The sequence below is a fragment of the Equus asinus genome, chromosome 2, assembly GCF_041296235.1.
Source record: "Equus asinus isolate D_3611 breed Donkey chromosome 2, EquAss-T2T_v2, whole genome shotgun sequence".
Taxonomy (NCBI): Eukaryota; Metazoa; Chordata; class Mammalia; order Perissodactyla; family Equidae; genus Equus; species Equus asinus.
The window spans coordinates 88,626,020-88,647,120 of record NC_091791.1 but is presented as its reverse complement, the minus strand read 5'-3'; the positions used below and the strand labels follow the sequence as shown (position 1 = coordinate 88,647,120).

Here is a 21,101-nt window from a genome sequence, read left to right as displayed (position 1 = left end):
ACGCACGGACCAGGGATCCCTGGCCTGGAGTCCCTTTTCCTGGCTGTCAGCTCCCTGTGCCTGGCCCCCCCAGCCTGGCATCACAGGGGAAGGCCCAGGGCTGGGGCAGGGGCTGACCATCACCCAAGGACCTGACTAGATTCTTCCTGACACCACGAGGCGACAGCCAGCCAGCCCATGGCCCCCATCTCTGTTCTCCCTTGACCAGGAGGAAGTCCTTGTTTGCCCCACGTGGCCGTTTCAGAACCGCTGCCCCGAGGACACTCTCTGCTCCTACCATCTCAGGACCTCCAAGTGCTGCCAGAAACCATGCTAGGAAACGGGGACACAAAGGCGAAGCAGACGCTGCCCCGGTCCTCAGGGAGCCAAGGGCGAGCGGGGTCAGCCGCAGGCTGGGAAGCAACCCAAGAAGCCAAATTAGCAACAACAAAGACGTCTGCTCTGGACTGAGTTGGGGAGGATGCAGGTTGGAGGCCCGAGGCTCCCCGTCTGCCTCCCTGCTCTTTGTTATGGAGATGGCGGAGCCCCTCCCCAGTTCTGCACCACAAAACCTCAGCACCACAGGATCTCTTCGTGCTGGGGAGGGGGAAGCCTGGCCGGCAGCTCCCGGTTGGTCCAGCAGCTTGGAGGAGTCGCGGAGGCAGAATTCCTAGGTGTAAAGGGTTTTCACCTCCCCCAGAAGCAAGTTCGGCCTCCTCACCAGGCCACGGTGAAGAGAGGAATCTGGAGGGCTTCATGGAGGCGGAAGGCAGCAGACAGGGCCAAAGGCCTGTAAGGAGTTCAGCTGACTGCAGAGAAGGGCTCTGAGTGCAGAGGCTGAGGCAGGTGACTTGCCACGTGGCAGAGCAGCGCCAGGCGCCTGTGGGGGTCCACGCCCCCTGTCTGCCCAGCCAGTGCCACACACTCACCCCTCGCCCCAGGGCCTTTCTGCCTCCTCTAGCTGGTCACACGGACACCTGTTGAGCCACAAAATCTATGTTGGGCACAAGAAATTTCCTTGACTCCATAGGGATGCCATGGATCTCTCGCTGATGCTCTGTTCCTCTTTGCAAGGGTTCCAGGGAGGTCAAGCCGAAAGAACGTGGCCCACCCCCAGCAGGTGCTGGGACCTCAGAGCTGTAGCTAATGTCCTCCCCATGCTCTTTTTCACCCAAATTCTTCAGGTTCTTAACAAAACAACACACTAGTTTACAAGCTGGCTCCCTCCTGGAGGCCAAACAGACAAATAAGAAGTCTTGCTAGTGCCAGGATGGAAGCATACCATGTTCACTGTTAACCAGCACCACTTCCCAGCACAACTCCAGGACGCAGCCATTCACTTTCACAATCTAAGTGCATGGAATCCTCTGGAGGCAGCCATTCACCTTACAGCTTTAATAAATGGCACCTCTGGAGGCTGATATTCACATTGCAGTCTAAGTGCCTGCCCCATCCCAGGGCAGTCAATCTCATTGTAGTCTAAATGAATAGCACCCTCTGGAGGCACCAACTCGCATTGTAGCTTGTGTGAACCCCCTCCTGGAGTTATGCAACCTGGCTGCCTAGATCAAGACCTTGAGGAAGGTCTGTCTTTCCACTTTCTACAGAAGAAAACTGCCTAAGCCCTCCCAGCCAGAGGGCCAGAGCCAAGATTTTATGCCTCATCCCTCTGACGTCCAGAGATCTCCCCCTCAACAGAGCTGGCAGGGCTGGGGAGCAAAACCCCAGCTCCTCCAGCCTCTCTGTTCCTCCTGCCCCTCAGTCCTGCCTGCAAGGTGGACCTGGGAAAATACTTTGTTTGCTGGGGTCTTCATCACCTTAGCCTTTCTCACTTGAAGAGTCAACTTGCATGGACAGAAAACCACCACACCCAGGGTAACTGCCTGTCCCTCCAGGCCTAGGGTATTACAGAAACACCTCGTTTATCCAGAAATCACCTACTGGCAACCTCACCCATCCGGAGTCTGGGGACAAGTGAAAGAATGAAAGGGAGGCTCAAACAGGCTTCAAAACACTAAGAGCCGCACAGCTGGCCCCCCCAGGACCTTACTCAGGGCTCGCTTACTCTTGTTTTACACACATTTCTAACAGGCATGCCTCGCTGGCTCCATGGTCCCCGGATGGTGGTTAAAAAGGACTGGGAGAGCGGATATAGGCAGCCATAGTGACAACATCATGAAGTTACAGGTGACGGCAACGGAAGAAACAGAGGACACGAAAACTCAGAATTCTGAAAGATTAGTGTCTTGGGCAAAGGGCGAACAGCATCAACAAACTCAACCTTCAGACATTCCCACAATGACGTCAGCCTCCCTCTCCTCCGAGTCCTTGGTGTGCAGGACCCTCTCTGTACAGCAGCACCTCTCACCAGCTTCCTCCACCTCCTTGTAGGACAGCCACGCATGTGTGGGTGAGCCTAGGACAGGAGGATGACACGCAGGCCACTGCTGTCCTCAGGGAGCTCAGAGCCCCAGTGGGCGTGAGCACAGGCTATGGAAACCGCAAAATCTCCCATTTCTCTGGTAACTCACTTATGGATAGGACGCTGCCAGGAACAAGGCCGACCTGGGCCAGCTCCTCTAATCCTCACAGCAAACCCCAGCCTAGGCCTCGCGGATCCTGTTTCACTGATGGGGAAACTGAGGCACAGAACTCCAAAGTCCCCTGCCAGAAGTCCTGCAGCCGGTGAGTGATGTGGGCCTCCTCGTCTCAGAGAGGGCCCACTCCCCGGGGCGGCCTGCCTTCCCCCAGGATGCTCAGATTCCCGTTCAGCTGTCAGGGCTCACACGTTGGGACGGCCACTGTCCACACTGAGGCGGCTGTTGCTCTTTACACGGTGGTGCTTTGTGAATCCCAGATCCATCCTTGGTGTGGACACCCCGCCCTTGCCCCAGACAGATCCACACTGTGGGGCAGGGCCCTCATCAGAGATCACACTTCGTGCTGTGGCTGTATATGACAACCTGCCACTGCTCAGGGCGTGGCCCAGGGTGCTTCCTGACCAGCTGTTACCAGAGGCTTATCGGGGGCCTGCCGGAGTTTACAAACCCACCTTGGGGGACCGGACGTCAGTGCTGGCTGGCACAGCGGCTCAATGAGGGAGCTGCTGGGCCCTGGCTGCCAAGCCTTCCCAGGCAGCGAGGGGGTCCCACTGGCCATTCCCAGTCACACAGCAGGGCCCACCGCAGGCTCTTAGCTGCAGGACAGCTCAGCTCCCTCCTTTTGGAGGAACGCCTGATTTTCTCTGCAATGGTTAGGTGCCAATGGGGGACAACAAAAATTGGGAAGTCATCAAACCTTTGAACAGATGAGCACATCGCCTGGGGCTCCAGCCACACCCTCATCCTGGAGGGGACACAGGAAGGTCCAGCTAGAGCATCGCTGTCCAGCCAGCAGCTCCAGGCGGAAGCCCCGCCATCAGCATGATAAAGGTCCAACAGCAGAAAACCCTCAGCTCCTCCGGGTACCACAAAACACCTTGCTGATGTGACTCTTATCAACATCCCAAGAGGAAGTGCTCCTGAGAAGGCACTGTGGGGACTGCTGAAGTGGGGCGGAGCAATGCACTTGGCGAGGACACCACTGTGATGACACCGTGTCCCTGGAAACGAGAATGCCAGAGTTTCTGATTCTGGACACGATGGGTTTTATCCTCCCGGGTCCCTCCCTGATGAGCCCTTACTGATTTGTTGTTCTCGTCCTTCCATCCAGCTGTGACTGAGCAAGTCTGCGTGCGGCCTGCTGATGGGGGGCTGAGGGTGGGGGTATGGAGACCTCTGCCTAATGGGGATGGCCACATGGAGGCCACCATCTCGTTTACAGAGCTGGGCGCCATCCTGCACTCCCTCTGCTGGCCAGCCTGACCCAGGGCATGCTCCGGGCCAGTGTCGGGGGACCAGAGTCTGGGCTGGACCCCACGGGGCCTCGCTCTGGAGTACCCAGGACAGGGCGAGCGCCAGCACCCCCATCGGTGGGGTGGAGGGGTGCCCTCCGGCAGAGGCTAGAACGGGATGCCGAGCACAGGGAAGCTTTGTTCCGACCTCCACCATCGACTGCCAGGCAGACGCTCCGTGAATGGCACTGTTGTGGTATTTTAAGAAGATTCTACAAATAGCGCGAACTCACTCAGAATGGGCCTTAGAGCCAGCTTGTGAATGCTGCAGTGGTGAGGGCGGGCCAGCCGGGAGCTGGAGCCAGGACAATGGGGCCTCACAGGGGAGACAGGGCAGGATGCTGGGTGACCCAAGCCTTTTCCGGGGCTCCGTGGCCTCATTTCCCCCAGACTCACCCCCCTCCCTTCGCCCAGCCCTAGTCAGTGGCTTCCCAGGAGTTTATGGGGAAGGAGCGGGTCCCCGGTTTCTCTGAATAAAGGGAAGGGGCTGCGACATCCTTTGGGTGCCTGCTCCTCCCCGGTTTCCAGGGATTTCCAAGCTCTGATGATGTCCTGTGGGTCCCAGAGGAGTGGGGCACAGGAAGGAAGCACGTCCTTAGGTTTCCATCAGAAATCACTTTATTAGGTAGCCAGAGAAACGTCAAAGCCCCGCAGTCCTAGCAGCCAAGGACTATCAACTGGGATCTTCCCAGAAGAGTCCATTCTTGAGACTTGAAAGACAGCCGGGAGAAGAGAACACAGATTTGGGAGGCATTCCGAGCTCGGTTCAAACTTCGCTTGACCGGGGACATCTGGGTGGCCGGGGGAGAGTGGTTTACCTCTCAGAGCCTCAATGTCTTCATCTCTAAAACTGACACTATCGTACCCACCCCGAGGGGAGGCTGGAGAAATCGGAGGCCCAGCTGGCGCTGCCCTTGGCACAGTAAATGCCCAGCACATGTGAGCTCCTCTTCCTTCCCAAATGAAAGACCGTTTATTTAAGGCAGGAGAGCATTCTCTGTATAAAAGGTTCCTTGACTATGGCTGAGAAACACGTCAGGCACCAAGAGCCCCTCTCAACCCTGGGAATCCACCAAGATATCAGGGCTGTGGAGTCAATGCAAATGCACAAGGCAGGACGACAGGGAGGGCTGGGGCCTGTGGCAAAGCAGAGAAGCTCAAGTCTAAGCCCATTTTGTCCCTTCTGGTACTTGGAGATGTCTCAGGACAACAGAGGAAGGATTATTTTTGATAGAGTTGGCCTGACCTTCTCCAGCACATTCGGAGCAGGGCTCATGCATGGCATCCAGCTGTCAGAGGTGGCATGAGAGAACGGAGCCCCGAACCCTCACGCATGCCTTGAGTAACCTTCCACCCATTAACCGGTTGGGTAAGGAAGGCGACACCAGCTCTGTAAGTGGCGGGCACAGCTCTGTGCACAGAACCTGCCCTCGATTCATGTGGACTAAACTAGAACAAAGTGAGGTAGCCTTCCAGAGTCAAGAGACAGGAGGTCCCAGACAAGGGACCGTGGGTGGGGTTCCAGCTGGGCCACAGACGTGCTGTGTGGCCTTAGGCAAGTCACCTCCTCTCTTCTGGGCTTTTAAAATAAACTCTTCTGGAAAATGTGAAGGCCGGGCTGGGTGGCCTCCGAGGACCCCCCAGCTCACCCCCTCCGAGCCCGTGTGTGACATCTGTAGGTCCAGACCACTGATCATTAGCAAGGTGGGATTCAGAGTGTGAATGGCGGATGGTCTCCTTCACCCTCCCGAGAGGCCTTCACTGGGAAAGAGCTTGCTCATTCCAGAGGTTGGACTAGGACGAGGTAGGTAGTGGCCCGTCTGCAGGCAGGTGGCCCTGGACATGGCCGCTGGGGCCCCGCTAAGTTAGAAGGTGTCGGAGTCTCCGCAGCCCCGGCTGTCAGGGGAGGACAGCGTTTGGGGCTGGGGGGCACTCACCCCACACAAGTCGTCCTGCTCCATACCCACACTGTCTCGCGGCAGCCCGGTGACACATCATTCTCCTGACCGTGTGACCGAGGCCAGAGCCCAGGCGCACGCCCAGGGGCTCAGGAGGTCAAAGTGGAGTCAGGACTTGAGCCCAGGGCAGCCGGACTCCAAGGCCATTCATGCTGCCGCCCATCTGCATCCTCCACCTACCAGAGGACAGGCCTCTCTCCGTCCGCCTCGCCTCATGAGAAAACCGAGGACGTGGACACAATCCAGTCTCGAAGCTCCCTCCTCACTCCCCAGTTCAGGGCTCTGTGCCTCCAGAAGTTGCTGATGCAGACTGGCTGGTATGCAAAGCTCAGCACGGCTCGGCCGGACCATGAGCACAGCAGCAGGTCATAAGCCCGTCCCCAGCCGCAGGTGGCTGTGCTGGGCAGGCATGGAGCTTCAGGCACCAGACAGTGAGGAGGCCACGGGGCCCTAGGGAGGCTGCCGGCAGCGACGATCTGCTAACTGGTACAGAGATATTTGAGCGCTTTACAAACATCCTGGCTGTTCTGGTGAGCGCCACCTGAATACCTGCCATGGCTGCAGACCTCCTGGGCAGGAGGGTCGGTGAGTGCCGGCCACTTAGGGCCCTCCTTTGGGGAGGCTGGAGAGCAGGCGCTGGGGGCGCCGCCCCAGCTCTCCATCCACACCTCATGCTCTGCACTTGCAGAGACAGTCACATGGTGGGCAGCGGCCACTGTGACATCACTGATTGTGACAGGGCCCAACTGAGTCATAGAAGACGGAACGGAACCCATGGGGGTGCTGGCTCCTCCTACACGGCCCTGGTGAGTTAAGGTGGGTGCCAAGCAATTAAACATCCCTCCTGTGCTGGCGCTGTGGGCTCCTGGTGGCCCCTGGGGAGCTGGCGGGAGTGGCTGACACGCAGCGCCCCCTACTGGCCCTCAGGCTGTGAGCCCCTCTGAGCCGGTTCAAGGAGGGGCTGCGCTCAGCGCAGCACCAGCTCCAGGGGGCCGCATCTGCTTCCCCGCACCCCAAGAGGAACTCCGACCGGGGACAGGTCCTGTGTGTGACTGATCCCCAGAGAGGAACCTGGCCCGGCCGAAGCCACAAAGGAGAAGCTGCCAGTTTGGTTTGTGACTGACATTCGACTCTTTCCAAATTGGATGTGACTAGGGAGAGTCCAGTCTGTCCGTCCCAAGTTTCACTAGTAAAGGGCATACGCCGCTTTTGGTTTTAGTTGTGTTCTCCATGGCTGGTTGGAAAAGACAACGTCCGGTGTTAAGTTGTGTTGTATTAAAACGAAAGAAACACGGAGTGTAGGTTGGGAGTGTGCATTCTGGCACAAAAGAGCCCGGGGGGAGTGCCAGTGCTGAGTGGCCTTGGGTGGAAACTCTAGGCCTCAGTCCCCTCATCTCTAAGATGAGACGAATAGAATCCACTTTAGGGTTATTGTGAGGATTAAACGAATTCCTATACAGAAAGTGCTTAGGACAGGGCTTGGCACATAGTGAGTGTTATAAGTGCTTTTATTTCAACAAAACAACACTGGCCTCATTATTTTTTGGAGTCTTACCCTAAGCCTCAAGCCAAATAATAATCATTTCCATTATTAGGCATTTTTCGGTGTGCCAGCAACCTTATTAAAGAGGCCAATTTAATTCTTCTCTTGACACAACCTGGTGAGGTTGCTGGTATCCCAGTGTACAGACAAAGGTATGCCTCTTCGGCTTAGAGAGGTAACTTGCCCCCAAGGCTGCACAGACAGTAGGTGGCAGAGCCAGAATTCAAAACCAGGTCTGCCCAACTCCAAGCTTCATGACCTTCCAACATTGCACACTGCCTCCTTGAGACCAAGCTCTTAGGCACCTTAACTCACCTCCAAGTCACCACATAGCGTCTAGGTAAAGTTTAGGTAAGAAGGACAAGACCTCGACCAGAGATGACCTAGTACCCACTCACATACCTTGGCATGAATTAGCATCTCAGTAAGTCCCATCCCCAGAGGACTGTCACTATGTGACCTGTCTTGCAGCTTCCTGAAAAAGCCCCATTCACAGAGCATTGTCATCACTTGACCTGACTCATTCTGTGGAAAAGCCCAATCTCCATGGCATTTGTCAAAAACAATCAGTGGTAATTCTTTAACATTATGGCTGCCTAAAGCTGTGATCCTAATTGGGGCAAATGACAGCGGGCCAAAAGGAAGATCTGGGGAGGGAGAAATGCACTGGGGGCTTTGAAAAGCTCTGACGTATTTCTGGAGATCTAGAAGGGCATGCACATGTGTAGATGTGTGCCTACGAGCAGGGAGGACCTGAGAGGTCCCCAGCCTCTCACCTCTAGCTGACTTTGGTCCCTGTGCAAGCAGGAAGTGAAGACTAAGGCAGAGTTATAAACTATCTAAGCATTAAAGGTGTGCTCCCACACACACACACACTCAGCAAAGGGTAGAAGACTTATTGGTTCAAGGCATCTAATCATAGCTCGGGCAAATCATTAGCTGACCACCAAACTAACCAAGGGCAGACTTTCATGACTGCATACTCCAGATTTTACATATTTAGTCAAGGAAAGTCACTAAACAGCTCCAACAAAAACAACAACAAAACCTGGAAAGGGAAGGAGAATCTGATTTGCAGACTCACCACATTATATTATCTACAATGGCCACTTTTCAAGAAAAAAATGACAAGACACAAAAAGAGAAACAACGTATGGCCCATACACAGGAAAAAAGCAGTCAATGGAAACTGTCTTAATCTAGAATTAGACTTACTAGGCAAGGGCTTCAGATCAGCTATGATAAATATGTTCAAAGAACCAAAGAAAACCATGTCTAAAGAGTTAAAGGTAAGTACAACAACCATGTCTCAACAAATAGAAAATATTAATAAAGGAACAGAAACTGTAAAAAGAACCAAATTGAAATTTTGGAGTTTAAAAGTGCAACAACTGAAATGAAAAATTCACTATAGGGACTCACCAGCAGATCTAAGTGGACAGAAGAAAGAATCAATAAACTTGAAGATAGGTCAACTGCTATTATCCAGTCTGAGGAGCAGAAAGGAAAAAAGAATGAAGAAAAATGAACAGAGGCTCAGAGGCCACCTGAGTGAGACACCATCAAGTGTGCCCACATATACATAAGGGCAGCCCTAGGAGAGGAGAGAGGGGAAAAAGGGGTGGAAAGAATATCAGAGGGAATAATGACTGAAAACTTGCAAAATTTGTTGAAAATATTATAAATTCAAGAATCTCAATGAACTCCAAATAGGATAAACTCAGAGATTCACACCTAGACACATCCTAGTCAAACCGTCCAAAGACAGAGAACCTTGAAAGAAGCAAAAGAAAAATGACTCATCATATATGAGGGGTTCTCAAATAATGAATGGGTGACTTTCCTCAGAAACCACGGCAGCCACAGGCAGTGGGATGACATTTTCAAAATGCTGAAAGAAAAAGACTGTCAACCAAGAATTCTATATCCAGCAAAACTATCCTTCAAAAAACAAAGGAGAAATTAAGACATTCTCAGATAAACACATACTGAGAGAATTCAGTTCTTTGTCCTAGCAGATCTATACCACAAGAAATTCTAAAGAGAGTCCTTTGGGAGAAATGAAAAGACATTAGATGGTTACTCAAATCTACTGATAAAGGTACCTATACAGTTAAATATAAAAGACGGTATAAATGCATTATTTGTAGCTCTTTTCTTCTATCTGATTTAAAAGAATACTGCATGAAGCAATACTTACAAAACTGTGTTGATGGGCTTATAATGCATAAAGACATAATTAGTAAGGCAAAAATGGCACAAAGGAAGGGGAGGGAACAGTTATATTGGAAAGAAGTTTCTGTACACTATTGAAGTTAAGACAGTATTCATATGAACTAGATTACTTTAAATTAAGAGGCTAATTATAATCCCCAGGACAACCACTAAGAAAGTAACTAAACAAATACTATAAATAAATAATAAGGAAATCAAATGCTATGACAGAAGATATCTATTTAACACAAAAAGGAGGCAGTAGGGAGGAATGAAAAAGGACAAGAGACGAATAGAAAACAATTAGCAAAATGGCTGACATAAATCTACCTCATCAGCAATCACATTAAACATAAGTGAATTAAATACTCCAACAAAAGGCAAAGACTGACAGAGTGGATTTAAAAAACAAACTGAATTCTGTCTACAAGATACACATTTAGATTTACAAACAAATAGGTTGAAAGTGAAAGGATGGAAAAAGATACACCGTGCAAACAATACCCAAAAGAGAGCCGGAGCAGCTAAACAAATATCAGACAAAATAGACTTTAAAACAGAAATGCTACTGGAGACAAAGAGGAACATTTTATAATGATAATAGAAACAACAGGAAGATATAACGATGATAAACATATAGTCCCCTAACAACAGAGCTCTGTAATTCATGGAATAAAAACGGGCAGAATTGAAGCGAGATTCAATGACAATAGTTGGAGACTTCAGTATTCCACTTGCCATAACGGATGGAACAATGAGGCAGAAAATCAACAAGGAAACAGAAGATGAACAACACAAGGAACCAGGTAGGTCTGACAGACATCTACAGTACACTCCACCCAATAACAGAAGATTACACATTCTTCCCAAGTGCACGTGGCACGTTTTCCAGGATGAACCTCATACGAGATCATAAAGCAAGCCTTAAACATTTAAAAGGACCAAATAAAACAAAACACAAAAGGATGGTCACTGACTACAGAGGAATGAAATTAGAAAAGGAAATTGGGAGAATTCATAAACATGGGAAAATTAACTCAGTCCTAAATAACCAAAGAAGAAATCAAAACAGAAATTTAAAAAACACTTTGAGATGAATGAAAACAAAAACACAACATATCAAAACTTAAGGGATGCAGCATGCTTAGAGGGAAACATAGCTGTAAACGCCCACATTATCAAAGAGGAAAGATCTCAAATCAATTACCTAACCCTACACCTTAAGAAACTAGAAAAAGAACAAATCAACCGATGGAAGGAAATAATTAAGATCAGAGTGGAAATAAATAAAGACTAGAAAAACAATAGAGAAGATCAATAAAAACAAAAGCTCATTCTTTGAAAAGTTCACCACATTTGACAAACTTTAGCTAGACTGACCAAAAAATAAAAAGAGTCAAATTATTAAAAACAGGAATGAAAGAGGAGACATCGCTGCCATCCTTATGGAAATAAAAAGAACTAGAAGGGAATCATATGAAAAACTGCATGCCAACAAATTAGATCACTTAGATGAAATAGATAAATTCCTCGCAAGACAAATTACCAAATTCAAACTCAAGAAGAAACAGAAAACCTAAATAAATAAGCCTATAACAAGAGACCAAATTCAGAGCTTAAACATTCCCCAAAATGTTTCACTGGTGACTGAATCATTTATGTCATCACTGAATCATTTAAAGAAGAATTAATACCAGACAGTTTCACTGGTGAATTCTCCCAATTAATACCAATTGTTCAGAAACTCTTCCAAAAAACAGAAGAGGATAGAAGTGTTCCCAACACCTGAGCAGCTAGTATTCCCCTAATGACAAAACTAAGACACCACAAGAAAACAACGACATTGCAAGAAAACAACAGACCAACGTCCCTTACGAATACACACAAAAATCTTCCACAAAATACTAGAAACATAAAACCCAAATGCTCATCGACTGACAAATGGATACACCAAATGTGGCAGACCCATCCTCTGAAGCCATGCTATTCAGCCATAAAAAGCAACGTAGGACTGACGCACGCTACACCATGGGCAAACCTTGAAAACATTACGCGAAGAAGCCATTTGCAAAAGCCCACACATTGTATGAAAGTAGTTTAGTGGATGCAAGGGGAGAGGCGGTCTTGGGAAAGCAAAGTGACTGCTAAGGGGCATGAGGTTTCTTTATGAGGTAATGAAAATATCCTAAACTTAGATTACAGCGGTAGTTGCGTAACTCTGCAAATACACCAAAAACTACCGAGTGGTACAGTCTAAGTGGATGAATTCTGTGATATGGGAAATGTATCTCAATAAAGCCGTTTAAGAGTCTGGTGATGGGGTGTTTTGGGGAGGTGCCCAGCAAAAGCTGCAGGTCAGGCAGGATATGTGTTAGCTACAAAGCCGAGTTGGGGCAGGTCAGATAAGAAGAACTATTTTAGGGTTTCACTTCATTTAGATGCTCCTCATTTTGGCCCCAGGATTCCTTAAGGGGAGTCCCCTTACAAGGCCCCCAGACCAACAAGATGCGCAAACAGACCGCCAGGCATTTCCTTCCCCCTCTTCAGGACCCCAGGACTCTCGAGCTCTCTGGGAGGCCAGCTGCCCTAAAGGCCGAGGTCAGGGGCTTCAGGCCTCCCCAGGACTGGTCCTCTCTAGGGCCTTAAGTCCACTCCCCTCAAACCCCAGGGCCAGCAGTGTTGGCCATGGCTATGTGCTGGTTAAACAGACCTTCCCTTGAACTTTGTCCAAGGGGGGCCGCTGGCCTCTCCTCGCTGTCTCACATCCCCTCAGCCAGGTGACGGCTGGCGGAGCCTCTCTCTGAGTAGGGGGGCAAAGACGTCTGGCCTGCCAATGCCATGCTGCTAGGAGCACAGAGCTGTTCTGAGTTTCCTCAGAGAATTGTGATTCAATCTGATGGGGGCCTCAGAGATCATCCAGTCTTGCCTGCTTCCCTTTTGAGAGATGAGGAAACTGAGGTTCTGAGTGGTAACCCAGCCAGAAAGGGGCAGAGCTAGGACTGTCACCGGGCCTTCTGATAACCCGTGAGGTCAGCATGCCTGTCCCTGTTTACAGGCCAGGATGCAGAGGCTCAGAGGTGAAGGGTGGCCTGCGGTGGCCTGGGGAGGAAATGGAACCAAACCCGCCGCGTGAGGCTGGTTCCCTTTTTGAAAAACCCACAGGGCTGCTGTCCAAGACAACTGAATAAGGAAGAGGTAACAAAGAGAGACACTTCTCAGAAACAGAGTGGGACCCATGCAAACTCTGAGCTACAGGCCGGACGCCTCGGGGCTCTGGCCCACGAGCACAGTCTCTGGAGCACAAGACTCTACCATCGCGACCTGTCCTTCTGTCTCACGTCCGTCCTTGTCAGCGCTCCACTGTCTTCAAGGTCGAGTCAGACCGGAGCGCTCCCACACGGCCTGGCTGCTGCCAGCCTTCCCAGCGACAAGCAAACGGCAGAGCCTGGCCTGCCTTCAGGGAGCTTGTGGCTCCCTTGGCGAGGGGACAGTTTGCAAACTGACACTTTTATAGTTATGCATTGTGATATGTTTTAAAGGAAAAGTACAGGATACCAAGTGGGCAACTAACTCGTCAGGGATGGCCTCTCAGGAGAGACTGACACTTGGGCCCAGACAAACCTGAGGGTCACCAGGTTAAGAGCAGGGCAAGGTGACTCCCGGCCGAGAGAAGAGCATGGGTGACGCACAGGTGGGACAGCACCTGGGGGCACGAGGGTGTGAAAGCAGGCCAGGGTGAGTGGGGAGGCTGGCGACCACGCGGGCCCCTGTGAAGGGCACTGAGTTCACTGTGAATGCCACTGGAGGCACTGACATCTGTGAGCAGGGGGCGATGAGATCCTGCAGGCACCCTGACTGGTCCCTGGCCACCGCTGGAGACTGGACTGGAGTGGGGAGGGTCCAAGACATGGGGCTACTGCAGTGGTCTGGGCACCATGCCGGTGGCTGGGCTCAGCGTGCTGGCCTGGGATGCAGACGAGCAGAGGGATTCAAATGCAATTTGGAAAGACACCTGGCGGGAGCTGGTGATGGCACATGGGAGCAGCAGGACAGGATCAAGAGTTTGGGTTGTGCTTGCTTAGCTTTGGCGACTCTCTGGTCCAGAAGACACCCAAAGAAGGTGCCAAGGGGGTCTGGAGCTCAGGGCAGGGCCTGGGCTGGGGCAAAGGCTGCCGACTCTCAAGAGTGTGCCAAGTGTGGGGGCAGAGGTCAGCCCAAGGAGCATTTGCTGGGGCAGGGCCCTGGAAGCAGGTGGCACAGAGGGCACCGCAGGGACCGAGGAGCCCTGTGCTGGCCAAAGGCTGCCATTCCCCATCACCTTGGTCCTAGCACACCTCCATTGGCCTGGCAGGCCCTTCTCTGTGCTCTCCGCTGGGCTGGCGGCTCCTCCTACTAGACCCAGCTCGGGCACCACCTGGTCAGGGCATTTGCTGAACCTCCAGGCTAGGTGGGACCCCAGAGCACCCAGGCTGGCTGCTCCCCCTACATCTCTTCTCAGCCTGCAGCATCGCCGTCTCTTTCCTGGGTCTCCACGGGGCCAGGCTATGAGCACGTTGGCAAGTCGGGAGCAAACACTGCATCATGCCCAACCCTCCACCCTCAAGCCGAGGATGAGGCCTGGCGTGGAGTGGGTGCCAACAAGTGGTTATTAAAGGAACACACATAATCCTGGGTGGCAGCTGCCTGTTGGCAATCTTGGAAGACTTTGAAAAATGGAACCTTCTTCAGAAGGTGGGCTCAGAGGCTGTCCAGGAGTTCACACGGCAGAATCAGTTCTTTCACCTCCAACCAGTGACGGCCACGCCTCCCTCCATCTCTCTCCAGGACGCAGCCGGGGTCCTCTGTCAGCCCAGCTTACCCTGTGCCCAGCACCAGGAGCATTGTTGCTGCCCGTCCCACCGGCCTCTGCACACTGGCTGCCGGGCACCCCGCAAGCTCTTTGTCCACGAGGACAGGGGCATGGAGTCCACGCCGAGTGTCCCAGTCTATCACAGTGGAGTGATCATGCGCCCAGTGGGGCTGGACCCTCCCAGCTGGCCTGGCACTGGGATTCCCTGGGCGACAGGTGACATGAACGGCGAAGATGAGCACAACCATCTCCCTCGTCTCTGCTCCACGCACCGCCCCCTCGCCAACGTCCCCTGAGCATGGACTCTCTGCCGAGCATGGGGCCACCTCACAGAGGTGACTCAGACCAACCAGGCCCTGGAGAGAATGAAATGAACTAGGCCTGGGGCAGGGGTTCAGAGATGGTTCCAGGTACAGGCCACTTTCCCCGGGGCTGGACCCCTCTCAGGCCCCACTCAAGGTGGCACCGTGAGAGGGCGTGGGGTGTGCAGGGACCAAAGAGGGCCAGGCTGTATGGTGCGGGGGGGTTGGGAGGGGCTGGCGGAGGAACATGCAATGCCGGCAAGGCTAAGAAGCTGGGCCTTCTCCTGGAGGTACTCTGGGCCCAGGCAGAGCCTGAGGAGAGACATAATGTGCTGGGAGCCGTGCATGGGACACTGGCTTGGGCACTGGACTAGAAGAGGCAAAGGTGAAGCTGGGATGACCAGAGCAGTCAAGATGATGAAGATCTGCACAGGCAGCGCAGTGGCCTTGGAGGCAGGAATGGGGACACTGCCCTGGGCAGGATGACAGGAGCTGCCAGCCTTTGGTCTTGGGAAATGAAGCCATGGGCAGGGCTGAGAGCCAGGACACCGGGGGAAGGGGCAGGTGGGGCGCAGGACCGGAGATGAGCATTGCAGAGGTGGGGGGCAGAGGATTTGGGGGACTGCTTGCTTAGAGGCGATCGCAATGATCAGGGCCCAGGGGAGACTTACAGACAGAGCTCAAAAGGTCAGACAAAGAGAATTCACAGACCACTTGGTGTATTAAAGGGGGCAAGAGGGGGAGAAGGGAGGAGAAGGGCTGGGCAGGGGTGGGGCGGGCCGTCAGGTGCTCAGAGCATCAGGCCTGTTCGCCTGTTTGCCAGGTCCAGCAAGGCGACAGGGGTAAGTGCAGGAGCAGGAGAAGGGGGAGGCGGGGCCAGCAGACTGCGCGCCTGGAGGCGAGAGACTGGCTTTGAAAAACCTTCTGATGAGCAACTCAGGCAGGTGTGCAGGCTGACAAGGAGCCCGCAGAAGGGAGGACGAGGGTGTTGGGGAGAGAAGGGACATGACGGGACAAGATTCTGGAAGACAGATGGGGGATCCTGGTGCTGAGACCAGAAGGAAGCGTGAGGGGTTAGGAGCCCCAGAAGCATCGTCTGTGATGAAGCAGCAGCAGGCCCAGGGCACCAGAGGTCAGAGGTCTCCGGGGCCCACCAGTCTGCCCTTGTCCCCTCCCTGGGCTGGAACCAAAGCCGCCTCAACGCGGCACTCCTGTACTGCTTCTTCCTCAAGCTGAAGAAAATGACATTTGCCCCCAAACAGACCCACCACAGAACTCTCCATAGCAGAAGCATCTGGAAACACCACCTAGAAACAATGCAGTGAGACAGCGTCCCCAGAGTTCAGAGCAAGCCCGTCTGCCCTCTGCTTCTGGGAGGGTGTAACCCTTCTCTACACATCAGATCCCGCTCACTGACCTTCCCGCCTCTTCACGAGCACTGGGACCCGGGATGCGCCGTTTCAGCCATCTGTCTCGTCTACGATGGGAAGTGCGATTGACATCCCCGCACATGGGGCCTCGAAAAGCGCCTGCAGCGATCCCTGGCCTGGTCCACGAGGCCCACCTGCAGTTCCGTGCAGCTAGTGGGGGAGCAGGCGTCCCCTGGAGAGAGCGCCAGGCTTTGCACCCTAAAGGCAGGATGACGGGATCCACTATGGTGACCCTGGCGCGTGATGTATATTCGCTGCTCTCTTCACGGGATTTATCGTTTGAGCTTTTCTGCTTTATCAAGTACACTTTTGCACGGGGATCATATGGTCAAATACTCTGAAGTTTGGATTCAGAAATACCCAAGAATGAAATCCGTAACAACAGCTGTTGTCTTGAAAAAATTTAAGTGACATCAGTGACTAACGGACTCTCTTTTGATCTCTTCCTAAATAAAACACACATACACACACACATTTCTAGTCTGGAAAGTCAGAAAGCTCGTTCCACAGGTAGTTTGCAACTGCTCAACATACACACACACATGCACCCTGGGAAGAGATGGACTGTGTCATTGCCATGACAACTGAACTCAGTTTCGTGAGTTAAGAAGCATTTCCCAAAGTGTGTCCAAAGATACCGGTGCCCCGTGAAATGCAGGTTCCCTGGGCAGAGGTTTGGAAACTGTACCTACAAGTCACGTGACTTGGAGACGCACAGCTGCACCAATGCATTAAAGGCTCTGAGAAGTCCTGCTGTGCCAAACATTCCAAACTTTGCTAACTCACGATTTCTAAGGTTATTTGACCGAGGAACCCCTTCCACCCTGTTTATGGCAGAACTCATTTTGAACAGTGGTCCAAACTGTCCGTCACCTAGCTAGAATGGCCACAAGGGTTCAAATTTGTTAAATGAGGCAAGAATATTTAAACATTTGGAGATACGACGTGAAAAAGCTAGGGGCCGGCCCAATGGTATAGTGGTTAAGTTCACGTGCTCTGCTCCGGCGGCCTGGGGTTCGTGGTTTTGGATCTGGGGTGCAGACCTATGCACCACTCGTCACGCCGTGCGGTGGTGGTGTTGCATGTATAGAACAGAGGAAGGTTAGCACAGATGTTAGCTTAGTGACAATCTTCCCCAAGCAAAAAGAGGAAGATTGGCAACAGATGTTAGCGCAGGGCCAATCTTCCTCACACACACACACAAAAAAAAGCCAAATGTCTGCCTTCCTTGAACCATAGACCATATTTCCTGCCTGGCAGTGGCCACCCACTCTAGACAGGGCAGGCACACTCTAGCGTCACAATGCTCCCCACCTCCTCGCCCCAGACTTGGCCAGCTTTGCAATTTACATGGGCTGCAGGACGTTACGGGCCCTTCAGACAGGGTCCCTGCTCCCAGGCTGCTGTGGCCAGCTGTGTCTTGGGGTGGATGGGAAGGTGGGGGCAAGTGAGGAAACACTCCTACGCCAGGCCCCTTCCTCACCTGGATCGCTGTAGCCCGGGTGTCCACAGCCCCGGAGGACAGAGCTAGCAGGAGATGTGCCCGGCTCCCTTCTGGCGCTCCTAGTTGAGTGCACACCCTCCCTAACCGACGCCTTGCAAATCCACCCTTGCTTCTGGGACGCAGGCTCCCTGCCAAGTTTACTGAGGAAAGGGTCATGAAAAGCTGCTCCAGCCTGGCCAGCCCCAGTGAAACCCTTCCTGCTCTGGGCTCCCACCTGCCCTGAGTCCTTCTGCTGCCCTGGCTACTGGGACCGCCAAGACCCGCCCCCTTTCAGTCCCCTCCTCCGAACACAAGCCCCACACGCAAAACTCTTTTTTTCTTTTTTAAAACTGTTGCTCTGCGGCAATGAGAACCATGCAACGATTCCCATTTCCTTTTTGGTCTGGGCTGCAAAAAGGCTCCAACACAGACAGTAGCTGGCGGCCGGAGTAACCGGGCTCTTCTCTACGTCCTGTTTAAACGTACAGTCCTGTGTAGTTCTCTTGTATTTATTCGTTCTACACGTTATAATCCACCTCAAACCCTTGGTGAAACAAACCTGTACATCTGTGGCATCATTATCATCAACTGGACAAGAGTCCTTCAAGCTGCGTGACACACTCATACCTTTGCTTTATCTGGATCCACAACATACTTTTCAAGGAACCGGGACCTGGCGCGCATTCTGGTGAAGCCTGTGCTACCCACCTTCCCTGGTCATGGCAGTCGCCTGGGGAAGTCCTTAAACACACAGCTTCGCAGACCACTCCCATCCGGCAGGTCAGGGTGGGGCCCGGGCATCTGCACGTTTAATAAGCGAGGGCAGGGGAGATCGGGAAGCGCTGCCCTAAAGGGGCGCCCCACCACGTTGCCGACGATCCACTGGGCTCTCGTCTCAGCCCGTCAAGAGTTAAGTCGGAAGGGCCAGTGCCCGAGGGAGGCCTGACCCCGGGCGGCCGCCGACGTCCCCAGCCCGGGTCTCGGCTGGGAGCCCTCTCCAAGCCCGCCGCATTCCACAAGCAGCCCCCCTCGCAAGTCCCGCCGCGACTTCTGGAAAACCCTGAGTCAGGGCCCTCGGATCCAAGTTTGTGCCAGCGGCGCACCGGGAGAATGAATGGCCCCCTCGCTCCCGGCGGTTAAGCCGCAGCGGCGGGCGAGGCGCGGGCGGGTCCCTCCTCCCGGGAGCCGCGGGCGGCCCGGGAGCTCCTCCGCCCGCCGTGCACTTGGCCGCCCCGCGCCGCACCCACCGGCCGCTCGGGGCCCCGCAGCGGGCGCCCCCAGCCGCTCTGCTACCCTCCCGCCCTGGGGCCCGAGCCCAGCGCCCAGCCGCGATCGGCGGAGCAGGAGGAGCCCTGGACGCGCGCTCCAAACTTCCCGAGGCGCTGGGGGAGTTGCAGCCACACCTGAGCCCTTTCCAAGGCTGAGGATGGGGGCGGGTGCCCAAGTCCCCGAGGCGGGGAGGGCGACCCCCCGCAGCAGCCGAAGGCAGCGGCGGCGCGCGCCCAGTCCGGAGCGCGGAGGTCCCGAGCCCGCGGCGCACGTGCGCGCCCGAGAGTTACCTTTGGGCGCTGGCAGGTGTCCCCTCCAGTCCTTGCAGCAGCACAGCCCCATGGCAGCCGCTCGGCTCCGCCGCCCGCCGCGCCGCCTGCTGCTGGCACCCGCGGGCGGGGAGCGCCCAGCCGTGCGCGGGGCTGCGTGCGGGGCCGCCGGCCCGGCTGCCTCCTCGGCCTCACGCCCGGCCCCGGCCCCGGCCCCGCGCCGCGGGCATCCCGGCCTCCGGGCAGACCCTGCTAATCAATAGGAGAACGCGCAGATCGCGCGGCCGGGCCGCTTTTATCTCCGCGCCGGGGCGGCCCCGCGCCGGCTCCCTGCCCTCGCGGGCGCCCTCCCCGCGGCCCGTTACTCGCCCCGGGCGCCAGCGGCGCGCTCGCCGGGGGCCGCCAGGGGGCGCTGTGCGGGCGGCGCGGCCTCGGGCTCCCTCCTGCTCCCCTGGGGAGCTGAGGAGGGGTGGGGGCGACCCTGGCCTGACCTCTGGGCGGCGCAGACAGGAAGGAAAGGTGCCCTCGCTGTGCAAGGGTGGCGCGTCCCCTCCCCCAGCATCCTCTAAGCAGTCCCCTCGTGAGCCACTTGGGGGGCGCGTGCGTACTAGGGCCACCCCCTCCCATCTTCCCAGCTCGCCTGAACGATACAACTGGGCAACAGAGGGAAAAGAGTGTTCGCCCGGGCCACCCCCAAACCTGGCTGGGCTGCCTATGGACTGTGTGACTTTGGGTAAGTCACTTCCCCTCTGAGACTTTCTTCATCTGGAAAGTGAAGGAAATGACATCATTGCAGACCTCTTTGCGCACGAGTGAAAGGTTTGATAGCGTCAAGTTATTTAAACACTTTGTGCTCAGTTTTCCCATCTATAAGATGGAGAGAATGAGAGAAGAGCTTCACTGGATTCTTCCGAGGATTAACGCGTGGAGACATATACACATAACTTAGAAGACACTGGTGTGTTCCTCGGCGCTCTGTAAGTGGGAGCTATCATCGCCATAAGTGTTGGTGCGGATTTGGGCAAACGGGTACTCTTGCCCTGAGGGTGCCTTTCGGTGCAATCACTTTGGAAAGCAACATGTGAGCTGCTTATTAAAACTAAATATACTAATACCCGGGGAGGATGCAATTCCATTTCTCCGTGTGCACTCCCCAGAAAAGCTTGCCCACACACCTGGGAAAACCCGCACAGGGCTGGGCACTGCAGCTTTGGTGGTAATTGCAAAAAATTGGAGCCAACAATATGTTTGTTGGTAAAGGGATTATCAGGTACATTGGCATTTTCATAAAATGGAATGCTGTATCGAAGGACAGAGCTGGGACCGAGTGGTCAAGAAGGATGGATTCATGGCACTTACGTAAAACACACACCACAGGTCCTTACTGTAGTTCTCGCTCCGGGAGGGCACTGGTCTGTGCGGGCCTGGAAAAAGACACCGGAGGGAGAAAACCAAGAGTGGTTCCCTCTGGGGAGAGGGCGAGTGACGGGAATAGACTGAAAGTCGGTGTCAAGAGAATTTAGGGTTTTTCTAAAAAGGAAGGCATATTTACATATTGTGTAATTAAACAATAAAATGAGAGACATTATTTCAAGTGTCTGGCACAGAGTAGGGTTCTTAATACCAGCCTCTTTTGCCCCCCTCCAGTTCCCGGGATCTCTTCCTGCCTCTGAAACCTCTGATGGCTTTGGCCTCACTGGCATTTTCTGCCTTCCACCCCACCCCCCTCCCATCTTGGGAAAACGGAGGTGGTCCAGGCAGAGAGGAGAGGCCAGGCCTGGCCGGAGGCTGAGCTGCCTGAGGCCTGGAGCAGAAGAGTTAAATGCAGTGGTGGGAGGAAAGGAGGAAAGAAAGACTTGGAGCAGGCAAGAGGTTTTCCCAGGAGTTAAGTCTTATTCAAAGGAGAGATTAAC

General features: G+C 53.9%; 1 protein-coding gene across 14 annotated transcripts in view; it reads right to left on the bottom strand.

Annotated features, from left to right (window-relative positions):
* ARHGAP22 (Rho GTPase activating protein 22) overlaps window positions 1–21,101 on the bottom strand; it is a 191,464-nt gene that overhangs the window by 51,015 nt on the left and 119,348 nt on the right. For 2 of the 14 annotated variants that reach the window (XM_044759488.2, XM_070493359.1), the window contains exon 1: window positions 19,210–19,531. The exons of 11 other annotated variants lie outside the window; for them this stretch is intronic. In XM_044759488.2, the coding sequence (XP_044615423.2) occupies window positions 19,210–19,261 (52 nt within the window). In that variant the 5' untranslated portion in view covers window positions 19,262–19,531. Of the gene's footprint in view, window positions 1–18,277; window positions 18,383–19,209; window positions 19,532–21,101 lie in introns of those variants that run through there. One more of the 14 variants, XM_070493369.1, reaches the window with a different exon arrangement.